The sequence below is a fragment of the Cryptotermes secundus genome, unplaced genomic scaffold (genome assembly GCF_002891405.2).
Source record: "Cryptotermes secundus unplaced genomic scaffold, Csec_1.0 scaffold429, whole genome shotgun sequence".
Taxonomy (NCBI): domain Eukaryota; kingdom Metazoa; phylum Arthropoda; class Insecta; order Blattodea; family Kalotermitidae; genus Cryptotermes; species Cryptotermes secundus.
Window position 1 is genome coordinate 944,909 of NW_019725845.1, and position 12,924 is coordinate 957,832.

At 43.2% G+C, this 12,924-nt stretch overlaps 1 protein-coding gene across 2 annotated transcripts in view; it reads right to left on the minus strand.

The window, feature by feature from the left end:
* LOC111863706 (protein outspread) overlaps positions 1–12,924 on the minus strand; it is a 396,370-nt gene that overhangs the window by 48,046 nt on the left and 335,400 nt on the right. For both annotated transcript variants that reach the window (XM_023850245.2, XM_023850246.2), the window contains exon 4: positions 9,198–9,386. In XM_023850245.2, coding sequence (XP_023706013.1) covers positions 9,198–9,386 — 189 coding nt within the window. The remainder of the gene's footprint in view (positions 1–9,197; positions 9,387–12,924) is intronic.

Sequence of the window (12,924 nt, forward strand, 5' to 3'; positions counted from 1 at the left end):
TATTTTTTGTGTATCTGAATATACGCCCAGGCACCATCAGTATTCAGCAAGAAAATTATTGTCATGAGACCTGAGGCTGGGAGGAGGGAGCGTCTCCATCACCTGCGCTGCATGCACCTCTCATTCCATCAAAACCCCGAGACACCCCCACCCCCCAACCCCTTCTGGATCGTTCCTGAGACTGCAGCAAGATCGTCCGAGAACCCTCGAGAAACTTCCCGACAGGCTGTGCCTATAAAAAGTAGCTGTGCATTTATACAGAAGACAGACGCAGTATGAGTCCACCTAATTGCATCGCGGTGCAAACGTGAGGCCAGCGGTGTGCAGACGTGCGTCCAATGCAGCGAGAAGCAGACGTGAAATTGTGCGTACTACCAATTGTGGGTTAGTTCGGTGCAGGCAGACAGAAGACGCCATATGTGGAGAGTTCAATGATGTTAAGGTAAAATAACGAGTGGACAAGGAAATAACATCAACCACAAAAGTAGTTACAGTCGGTGAAACAATAACTGTTTGAAACAATGACAAACATTACAACAGAAACCCTTCATAAGGCTAATATGTTTAAATAAACCAGATCATCTGAAAACTGGTCTGTGACTGGCGTCAATCCCTTATACAACTCGCCAGACATAACAGAGTCCAACTGATATGGGTGCCAGGTCATGAAGGTATTGCTGGTAATGAAACAACAGATTAATTGGCAACGATGGGATGTGAACATCCTCTCAAAGGACCCGAAGCAGCTTGCGGCATTGGGAATCCTTAAAAACAGGCAAAAGGATTTATACAAGGACCCTCTGCCAGAAGAACAAAAAAGCTGTTAGAATTAAACAGAAACCAGCTACGATGGGTCGTAAGACTGTTTACAGGACACTGTCACTTAAAAGGACACCTCTTCAAACTGGGATTGACAGATAAACCTATTTGCGAAAGGTGCCATGAAAAAAGACGAATCGGCCACACATATCTTATGTGATTGTGAGGCCATAGCTTACTTAAAATTTAGTCACCTGGGAAAATTTTTATGGAACAAAACAACTACTATGACGCCCCTATACACACAGTCATACATTTCATTCGAAGTGTGGGATTGATAAAGGGGTAACTAGAAGGGAAAGCACAATAGATCACTGAAGGTTGCAGTATATGGGCCCGATAATCGTGGCCCACCCCTTATGCATTCATTCATGTTCAAATAAAATTTTAAAAGCTGGCTTTACCTTCCTGGATTGACGCTAGATCTCAAGTAAATAGATCACTCAGTTAATGATCTTTGGGGAAGTACTATTTTTTGTTCTAAGAATCAGAAAACTTACAAATAAACTGTGCAGGCGAAATGTATTCTTCAGTGTTAGAGGAAGTGACACACATAGTTACCAGTGCCCTACAAAGATTTACATTTAAACAACAATTTCTATATAATACAGTTGGACATAGAAATTACAGGAAACTGATACTGTCCAACTCCTAAACAAAAGTAGACTCTACATCCACAGTAAGAGCATAAATACTGGAAAACCAATGGAAGACGGTGTGAACAATTTGGAATATCAAATGGCATAGGCTCAAAACAGCATGTTGGAATAGGACATAAGGATTTCATTCCTCAACATCTTTGAAGAATCATACACAATCATGTGAATTATTCACATTATTTCAAAATCAGTTTTAATTACAATTGTTACTTCAGGTTTACAATTATCGCTTTTCGTTACTTTTTTTTTCCTTGGCACTACAGCCACAGTGGGCCTAGGCCTACCTCCATGAACTTCTCCATTCACTTCGGTTTTTCTAGATCTTACACATTCGGTAAGACTCCTTGGGTGGGTGATCAGCTCGTCGCAAGGCCTCTACCTGTACACAAACACAGAAAAACGCACACACACAAACTGAACATCCACGCCCTGAGTGGGATTCGAACCCACGATCCCGGTTTCCAAGCGAGCGAAGACAGTACATGCCTTAGACCGCCCGGTTACCGCGACCGGCTTTTCATTACTTACTGGAATGGAAATCGTTCCCTTGACCCATAATTATTTTCTTATTACTCACCCTATATTAAGCTACATCAATTCTGGACACAAGCAATTTTACTTCAGTGTAGGCTGTCTGGCAGGAAATAGTCAATTTGGCAAAGTTACAAGAGTTAGAATTGCTCTTCAAATTATTTGCAAACCAATCTCTGTCATTATTCTGTTATTCTCCTACAGATGGATTTATGCTATGTGGAACTAGCAACATATAACGTTATTCAGTTCCACGTGGAAAGTTGATGTAAGAAACTGGACTGGCCTACAATGCGCATTAAATCAGCTCCAGTTTTCCATTTACATAAACTTTCATGTACTACTTTCTAAATTTCTGAAAAGAACGATTCCCGGAATGTCAGTGGAAAATATAAACTGGATGTTTACAGTTCCGTGTTAGAATATTTCCACAGTGGTTCTGTATGCATTATTTGCAATTTCAGTAGTATGCTTGGGGTTCGATTTCCGACAGCGGCAAAAGATATTTCTCTTCTACACACGGTTCAGACCTTCTCTTGGGCCCATCTAGCCTCCTATCCCAAGAGGTAATCAGCCGGATCGTGAAACTGCCCACTCACCTCCATCTAGTTACGAGGTCGAGAATGGTGAAGCTATACCTCCACTTCCGCATGCGCGTTTACGGCGGTGTGCCTAACTGATTACACATAGAGACAACTTAACCTTACTTTCAGTAATGTTCTTGAAGAGAATGCTATATGACAGCATTATACAACAGTAGTCACTGATAACAGAAAACTTAACATCGTGGGTGAATGGTTAGCATACCTGCTTCACACTCATGAGGTACCATACCCATGGGTTTTCTCAGTTAATTCAGGAAAATGCTGAAATAATGCCTTAAAAATAGATCACGAATCCTTCCTTCCACATCCTTCCTAGTTCATCGTTCGCTCCCATTCGATACTATGTAACCAATGAAACTGATACGCGGGCACTACATGCGATACAAGTAAGAAAAGGAGATTCAGAAGTGTGCTGAATCATTTATTCAAAATATGGTTCAATTTCGAGTGTTACAATAACATCCAAGTGTTCAGTGTAATAAATAAAACACAAAACGTAGCGATTCTCTACGGGCCTCCCAGGTTGCCTTTAATTCTGGATTTGTGAGAGGGATGGCTTATAGTCTTTACTGTTTACCGCTTGAATACAATAGGTGGTCGAGACCCCTGCAGTGATCCTCAGCTATTTTTGGTGTACTGCAAGCCACAAATGGGCCTATTGTATCAGAGCTGTTGGAATAGTAACTGGCGAAAACGTTGCCCCGCGCCACTCTGCCCACCACAAACCTCTTAGTAACGACCATGAGATTGAACCCGGCCCTGTGCAATAAGAAGCCGGAGAGTGCCTGAGACATGGTACGGCGCAAACCCTGTTTCAAGACAGATGACTCAGTTGAATAGTTTCAGATGATAAGTAACAACGATGCCTTAAACGAGATTCGAACCCTTGACTGATTTCGGGATCGAAAGTATCACGGCCACACTACGGTCACGTTTACTGTGGCATGTAATGACGTAGTGCGTAATTTTGAAACATGGTATGTAATTAGATCCAACAGCATTTTAGTCATTAATAATTGTAATGTTACTTAACATCGTCTAATATTCCAACGCACCAAGGTAAATACTGCCTTCCTATCCATATCATAAATGCATGGATATTAACATATCGCACTAGTGGACGATGCATGTACTTGATTCTTAGTTACTGCTGTAGGTATGTAGTGAATGGGAGTACACACTTATATAAAGTGTATTGCAAAAGTAGTATAACAGAATATTATTCTATGTACATGATCCATTATTCTGAGAAACTAGAAAAACTCCTGAATGCCCCAATTAAAAATCTTTCCTTGTGTGTATTTAAAAAATAAATGTCAACAGATTGGTAATAATTCCCTTTATTTGTCATACTGTATAATGTATTTAATGGTACTTTTTTTTACAATGGCTCTTCCAGCCCGTTCAGGGCCCTGGCCTCTTATTCAGTTCCGTAACCATTTTTCGCAGACGGTAAGACTCCTTGGGCGAGTGATCAGCTCGTCGCAAGGCCTCTACCTGTACACAAACACAGAAAAACGCACACACACAAACAAAACATCCATGCCCTGAGTGGGATTCGAACCCACGATCCCGGTTTCCAAGCGAGCGAAGATAGCACATGCTTTAGACCGCTCGGCTACCGTGACCGGCAGAGAACAATATTGCCGGGGTCAATAATGTTAGACCGTCCTTGGCTATTGAGTCAGTACGAATAATGACTCGTGAATTTTAACACGGCATTCAAAGATAAACAAATTGGATGGGAGTGCAAACCTTCAAGCGCTACTTCTGTGATATCCGCACACCTCTCGTCACATCACACATCAATCACTCAAGCTGCCGGTTATCCTAGAATTTACTTCTTGCTGGGCTCACCGTTAACTTCGTGCATGACCCGCCATTAAAGTTCGGGGTCTTCGTCGTGCAAAGACGTCTAAAGCCTTTCAAAAGACCGTTGAATACATTTCACTTACACTGCCCATTATCACGTATAAGGACATGATTATATAACAGGAAAACAATGAGTAAAGCACTATTGAAGAGGACAACTCAAGACAAAAATGACAATAATGAATATGAGAAAATATTTCAAGACAACGGTGCTGGAACGCAACAGCCAAAGGCGCTAACAGAGGCATGCAGAAGCAAATTATCCTGCAGCCAGTCCCACACAATGGGCGATGACTAATCGTAATGTCAGCGAAGATGGCATAAACAGTAACAATAGTTACGTGTATATACGAAATGAGTATAAACGCTTGTAAAAGGACCAAACCCTCTGTCTACTCAGAAGAAATCAACAGCATGGTGAGAAGGACGCTTACAGATGGTCAGATAACAAACAAAGAATTCAACAGAACTGCATGATGTGTTCAGTTTCAAGGCTGTTATATTAAAGTCTGGTTTCCATTTCTCTGGGAACTTTACTCCAAATGCTCGCGGCGCCATTATGCTGACAGTCTTCATGGCACAAAATTACCGTCATTTTTATCACTTCGCTGCATACCCAACTTCGCTAACCAGTTATGATCTTCAGATTAAGTAGCATAACCTTTTTCATATTTTTGGTAGAAATGGTATCTAAATATTTAACACTAGGTAGCATTTAAAAACTCGTACTAAATGGTATAAATGATGCTCTCAACTCCGAAAAGCATTCAAACTCTACGTTGAAACTGCTAAAATCAAGCAGTGACCTCCTGTGGCATGACCTACAGCTTCACAAAAATTAACCAGTTCGTTCATATGTTTCTTTAGGCATCGAGAGGCAGAGCGGGAAAAAGCCTAGTCCAATAATACGTAGTTTTCCTTCTGTAAACAAGTGTAAAATGGTAAGGTAAAGCTGTCCCTATGCTTAACTGATTAAGCACTATGTCATGAAGGTGTATAGGGGGAATGGATGTATAGATCCACATTTTCTTGAACTCAGCATTTGCTGGAGGTGATTGGTCAGCCTCACGCCCCGGTCGCTTTACCCCCGGGGAAATAGCCTCAGGTACCCACTGGATAGGAGATTGGGTGGACCCCAGAGCCGAGCTGGATGACGTGGTGAAGAGAAAATTCTTGACCCTACCAGGACTCGAACTCCGACTCCTCGGTCGTCCAGTCCGTAGGTAGTCGCTATACCGATTACGCTATGGGTAGATCTTGTAAAAACACGAGTGAACTAATTATTTTAAGTGACAGACCTTGAAAAGCCGACAGTCGCTCTGCTGATCAAGAAGTCCCAGCCCATTATGCAACCCGGAGGTACATTATCCTGTTCGTAAGAAACCACCATTTACCTTATCCGGAGTCAGGTGAATTCAGTCAACACCTTCACGCACTATTGCTTTGGGATCCATTTGGAGTCAATACTGCCTTCATATGTTGCCTTACTTACTTACTTACTCATGGAGCCGAGCCTTTCTGGAGGAGCCGCCAATTCTGCAGCTACTCAAGAATTTCCCAGCATTTCATGGAACCCGAAGGTTCATCACCGTGTTCACAAGAGCCCTCCACTGGTCCCTATCTTGAGCCAGATCTATCCAGTCCATACCATCCCATCCTATCTCTCTAAGATCCATTCTACTATTGTCCACCCACCTATGCCTTGGTCTTCCCTGTGGTCTCTTTCCTTCTGGCTTTCCCACCAATATCCCACATGCATTCCTCGTCTTCCCCATTCGTNGTAGCAAGCATAACCCGACTTCAATCGCCTCTTAATTTCTTCCTGAATCAGGTTTCGATCTGTTTTCGTTGTTCCCAGATATCTGAACTGTGCCACATTTTCAAACCATCTGTTTCCTATCTTTATGTCATGATTTTGCCCTGCATTTTGGTGACGAGACAGTAACAAGTACTTAGTTTTCTCTGTGTTCACTTCTAGACCAACCTCTTTACTTGCGTCAATTAAAGTTTGTGTGTTTTTCTTAATGGCATCTACATTTTCACCCAGTAGATTCACATCATCGGCGTAGACCAACAGCTGATGTGTCCCTTTTAATTTCAGTCCCACCTGGTTTCCCTGGACCTTCCTAATTGCATATTCTAAGGCAAAATTCAAAAGGAGTGGCTATAAAGCATCTCCTTGTTTTAGACCATTCCGGATAGGAAAATTATCAGACAAATGTTTACCTACACGGACTTTACTATACGTTTCGTTTAAACACATTTTAATCAGCCTAACTAGTTTCATGGGTATCCAAAACTGTATCAGAATATTGTACAGTACTTCCCTCCTAACTGAATCATAGGCTTTCTTGAAGTCTATGAATAGCTGATGTACTGTCTCATCGTACTCCCATTTTTTCTCCAATATCTGACGAATGCAAAAGATCTGATCTGTAGTTGATCTGCTACGTCGAAACCTTCCTTTCAGCCTTTAAAACTAATTTCTTCCTTAGCATTTCTCGAACCAAAATGTGAAACAGCTGCAGTTAATTTCCGGCGGCTTAAACTGATCTAAATAGCCATATCTCTTATTATTACTAAATGCTGTATAAGAGATTTCAGTATATAAAAAAGTTACTTCATCCCAAAGATACGCCTTCTAAAGATACACGTCGGCAGATTTTTTAAAGTTGGGTTTACGGAGAATATAATTATCTTTCTTATACACCATCGTCAGAAACCTTCGGTCTTAGGATTATAATTAGTTTTAAAATTATTACTTTCTTCAACTGTCTTGTTATTAAATTCCAAAGCTTGGCAACAGATTACAAGATTTATAACGCAGTCTGTAAAACCTACGCGCTGACCGTCTCAGTGGAGGTGTCTGTTAATAGCTTACAACATGCCGAGGTTTGACAAGGTAGGTCTGATTTTGTTCCTTTTATAACCGACGTATGTAAATAAGTACAGCTTTCTCACACACGTGCCCCAGCACACATCAGACTGCTGGAACGAACTGGCGGGACCGGAGCGGGGAATTACTTATTCCACGTGTCGTACTTGTAAGGCGACTATTACAGACGTGAAACGGATTGTCCCGAACATACCGTAACTTTATTCTCTACTATTTTATCGTGCAACATGCACAGGGACGGAAAGTGCTGTATGTAGTAAATACATTTGATATCTAACAATATCTCGGCTCTTTTCCGTAATTTTTGTTGTACGTTAGTGTTCTTGCTGTTTATACACAGGCTTATATTTAATTATGTCGATGACGTACGAAAGCAACAGTGTTGTCATTTTGGAGGTCTTGCATGCAGCATATGTTACAATTAAAAAAAAAAAACTTTGTGTATTTGCCGTAAGAAAAATCCTGATTTAATTTTTAGATGGGGGCACGCGGTAGCGTAGTTCGTTGAGGCACTATACCACAAGCCGGAAGGTCGCGGGATCGAATCCCGATGAGATTAATGGATTTTTTCACTTTACCTAATCCTTCGAGCCGCACTATAGCCCTGGAGTCGACTCAGCCTCTAACAGAAATGAGTACCAGTAATCTTCCTGGGCGTTGAAGGGCGGCCGGCGCGTAAGGCTGATAACCTTACCGCCATCTGCGAGCCGATTGTCTAGAAAATGTGGGATCCTCAACATCTCACAACCCTATGGGCCTCCAAGGCCTGTTACAGGGATACCCTTACTTACTTTAGTTTTTGGATAGAGTTGCACATATAGTAGGTTGAGCTAACATTACAATCTTTTTAACACATTGGAGAATCAGAATTCCGGAATTTCTCTATCTCTCCACCTACCTATGATTCTACAGCCCTTGTGGACCATGGCCGCTTTTTTAGTTTCTTAATCTAAACACAGTCGGTAGGATTCCTTAGACGGGGGATCAACCAGTCGCAAGGCCGCTACCTACACAGGACAACACAAACAGAGAATAAAAGCACACAGACGTCCACGCCTCGAGTGGGATTCGAACCCACGATCCCAGTGTTCGAGACGGTTCATGCCTTAGACCGCGCGGCCACTGTGATCGGCTGGAATTTCTCTACCGTTTCAAAATGATTTTATTCCAGGTTATGAACGTTATATCGACCTGATGCTATGAGTCCCTTAATATTTCAAATTCTGAGTAACCACAGTTTAATTCGCCGCGACATAGCTCAAGCGGTTAGTCGATGGCTTCCCAACGCGGCGGCCCGGGTTCGATCCTGGGTCTGGTCAAGTGGGATTTGTGGTAGACAAAGTGGCGCTGGGGCGGATTTTCTCCGAGTACTTCGGTTTCCCCTGCCAATCTTCATTCCACCAAATTCTCCATCATCATAATCACCCGGGGCAGGTACAACAGGCTAATCAGTGACCGCCGTGCCGAGTGGACCCACTCGGACTCCACTCCCCACTAAGCGAATTAAAAAAAGAACACACAGTTTACAACAATGGTGACACCTGGGAGACAGTACTTGTAGAACTAGTTGGCATCTCATAACGGCAAGCTTACTCTCGTGTAAGACCGAACGCGACAATTTTTTAGTACGAATCACGCTGCATCCTCGGCTTCGGCAACACGTCATACCTGCACGATACCTAGAAGCTTACGAGGTATCTTACATCCAAGATTACGAGACTCTACAAAAACCTTTCAGCTGAAGGTACAGATGGACAGAAGGAGTCGCCACTGATATCACGTATGTAGTGTGCAGCTCTGTGGGGTGGAACTCACCTTGCTCCTAGGGAAGACGGCAAGAACGTCGCCCCACCACCGGCATTCCTCGCGACAAGTGCCTTTCACGAAGTGGACGCGGTCTGGCGCGGTGATGGCCAAACTGTAAGCGTGTCCGGTCACCTCCTCGCCGTCCGTCACCTCCAGTACCTTGTTCATGTCTATGCTGGCCTGCGGTACAGTGTCCGGCTGTAACAAAACAAACATACGCTGTATAAGATTTGGAGTTCTCATGGAGGTGACTATGAAGAATGTCGTCTTCTGTAATGTGGCGCCGTGTATACCTTCTGTCAACTGACGTTTCGGAGGAACGTATCGTCTCCATCTTCAGGGTAGAAAAATTCGGGAGCGAGGAACCAGCGTGAGCAGTTCTCAGAGACATGCTTTTGAGTTTTAGGCCATGGTGATGAGACGGGAACATTCGTCGTCTGTCGCGAAATCTGGTTTCTACCTGGTATATCTCTTACCATTCAAAAGGTGATCATAGTTGTGAAAATAATTCAGCACTGTATTCACAACTAACACAGTGCTTGCAGGATCACAAATTCTGCAAACTTTCGAGTAAACAAAACAGTATGAAAAGGTAAGGTAAAGTTGTCCCTGTGCTTAACTAGACGTATGGGGGAGTGGATGTACAGACCCACGTCTTCTTGACCACGGCACTAGTTGGAGGTGAGTGGTCAGCTTCACGTCCCGGTCGCTGTACCCCCTGGGAAAGAGTCCCCGGTATCCATTGGATAGGAGGCTGGGTGGGCCCCAGAGCCGGCCTGCAAGGCGTGGAAAAAGAAAATTTTTGACCCTACCGGGACTCGAACTCCGAGCCCTCAGTTTCCAGCCCGTAGCCAGTCGCCATACAGACTACGCTAGGCCGGCTCTCACACAAAACAGTACGCAGCACTAAAACTGAATGACTTATTTCAAGACAGTTTCATGCTTCTTGCATAGGGCCGCAGGCATTCCTGCAGAAATGAACGGCAACAGTAAATCAGACGATTAATGACCAGTTAATTGCGTACAGTATCGAACGCTGTTATTGTACGAAACCTCACAACCATGAGTGACCACATCTCGCTTTGTGCCGTCGCTTCTCTGGCGAGGTATACCACATTCAGAACCCTTTAGTCCTTTCAACAGGAAACACTTAGACCACCCACCATGAACCAATCCCGTCTAATTGCCCATCAAAATTACAAGTTCAACACCCGCTTCGTTAGGCAACCCAACCACCATGAAGATCAAGGAGACACCTATACAACACGGCGGAATGTAATATATAATCCAATGCTAAATATATACTGCTCATCGTTTGTATGCGTCATGCGCATAAAATGGATGAAATGAAAGCATACTCGTAATGGGGAAATTGTGTCTATCTGCCCGAAGGCAACATTTCATATCGGAAACTAATAATCAGATGTCGATGGTATTTGGTGGTCTGCTGATGAGCTGCTGAACAGTTTGTTGGTGGAATTTGCTGATCTACTGGAGAGCTGCTGAACAGTTTGTTGGAGGAATTTGCTGATCTACTGGAGAGCTGCTGAACAGTTTGTTGGAGGAATTTGCTCATCTACTGGAGAGCTGCTGAACAGTTTGTTGGAGGAATTTGCTCATCTACTGGAGAGCTGCTGAACAGCTTGTTTGAGGAATTTGCTAATCTATTGGAGAGCTGCTGAACAGCTTGTTGGACAAATTTGGTAGTCTGCTAGAGATCTGCTGAATATTCTGTTGACGAATTTGGTGGTCTGCTGAAGAGCTGCTGAACATTCTGTTGGACGAATTTGGTGGTCTGCTGGAGAGCTGCTCAATATTGGACGAATTTGGTGGTCTGCTGGAGAGCTGCTGAACATTCTGTTGACGAATTTGGTGGTCTGCTGGAGACCTGCTTAACATTCTATTGGACGAATTTGGTGGTCTGGTGGACAGCTGCTGAACAGTTTTTTGGATGAATCTGCTGATCTACTGGAGAGCTGCTGAAGAGTTTGTTGGATGAATTTGGTGGTCTACTCGATAGCTGCTGAAAATTCTGTTGGGCGAATTTGGTGGTCTGCTGGACAGCTGCTGAACAGTCTGTTGGACGAATTTGGTGGTCTGCTGGAGAGCTGCTGAACATTTCGCTGGAAGAATTTAATCTCATTTCGTAAGAGTTCGTTTTTTAACGACGCGTCCAATATCCAGGTTCTACAGAATTGATGATAGGATGAGTGATCAATCTGGAATATTTGGTGGAATGGAACCCGTGCTGCCGCAGTGCGGAGTTCGGCTAACCGCCAACCCATTTTATGACGCTCAAATTTAACTAAACTGACCTTCCAAGTGAACGTTTAACAAAGAGAATCTTAATGTTATACTCGTATACGAACATACCTGAGCGAATTAAGATATAAGCTTACAGCGTTTATTAACAACATTCTTCGATATAATAGACACTGAATGAAATGCAAGTAAACGTACTTCTTGTTCTAGGCGATATTGTGAATATCTTTGCACCAGTGCATACTGCCACGTCATGACTAATAGGAATGGATTCTCGATTAGATGATTGGATTTATTGGTACTTCATTTCAATTATATTCAATTATGACAGCTCACAATCAATGACTGTCTGTGACTCGACTACTGAACTGACTTCTGAAGTATCTTAAGAATGAATCTCTTGAATTCACGAATTAACTCCATTTTACAACCGCGTCCAAGGGTTCCACTAATGCTCTTCCTGAATGCGTTATCTCGGAAACGTGTATGCACCGCTGCCTAGTAAATGGATAATTCCGTGTCTTGCTCTACTATTCCGGTTTTTAAGAGGTGTTTGCCGAGTCGTTGCCTAGAAAATGGCTTTTCCGACTTGTCATGGAAACGTGTGTTAGCGAGCCGTTGTCTGGCAATGACTTATTCCGGCACTCAGGCCTCATGTCACAATGTGTATGTGCAAAGTAAGGGAAATGGCTGCTGGCATGCGCGTGTTTTACTTCGTGTTGTAAAGAAAATGGACAGATGTCTATTTAAATACTATGTTAAGTCGATAATATATTTTTTTAAAAATTAATTATATAGCGCAGTCAGTACAGCGACTGGCTACGGGCTGGACGAATGAGGGGTCGGTGTTCGAATCCCGGTGGGGGCAAAAATGTTCACTTCTCCACGTCGTACAGACCAGCTCTGGGGCTCACCTAACCTCCTATCTAATGGGTACCGGGGGCACTTTCTCCGGGGGTAAAGCGGCTTGCGGTGTGAAGATGACCCACTTACCTCCAGCTAATGCCGAGTCAAGAAAATGTGGATCTATACATCCACTCCCCCATACGCCTTCATGGAGCAGAGCATAGGAACAGCTCTGCGTTATTATATTAAACATATATACATATCCGGTCTAGAACACCGAAATTAACGGTCGTTAGGCATTCGTTGCGCTGACCACGCGACACGCTCTATCCGCTAAAGTTGGCACTAACTTCGCCGACAAACGGCGGTCGCTCGGTCGGTATACTTCGCTTGCGGACTAAAGCCACGGAGTTTATACATATATATTTGTGCGTGTGTGATATTCAAGACTTAAATATAACGCCACATACATGGCACTGTAACTAGCAACTGAAACACGATAAGCAAGAACAGTACCTCAAATAAGGTCACAATCACTTCCATCAATATACAAGTCCTTCGACCTACTATCCCAAGCTCAGCAGCTGAAAGCTTCGTTAAACAAGCCAATAAATAGAATCAGACTAAC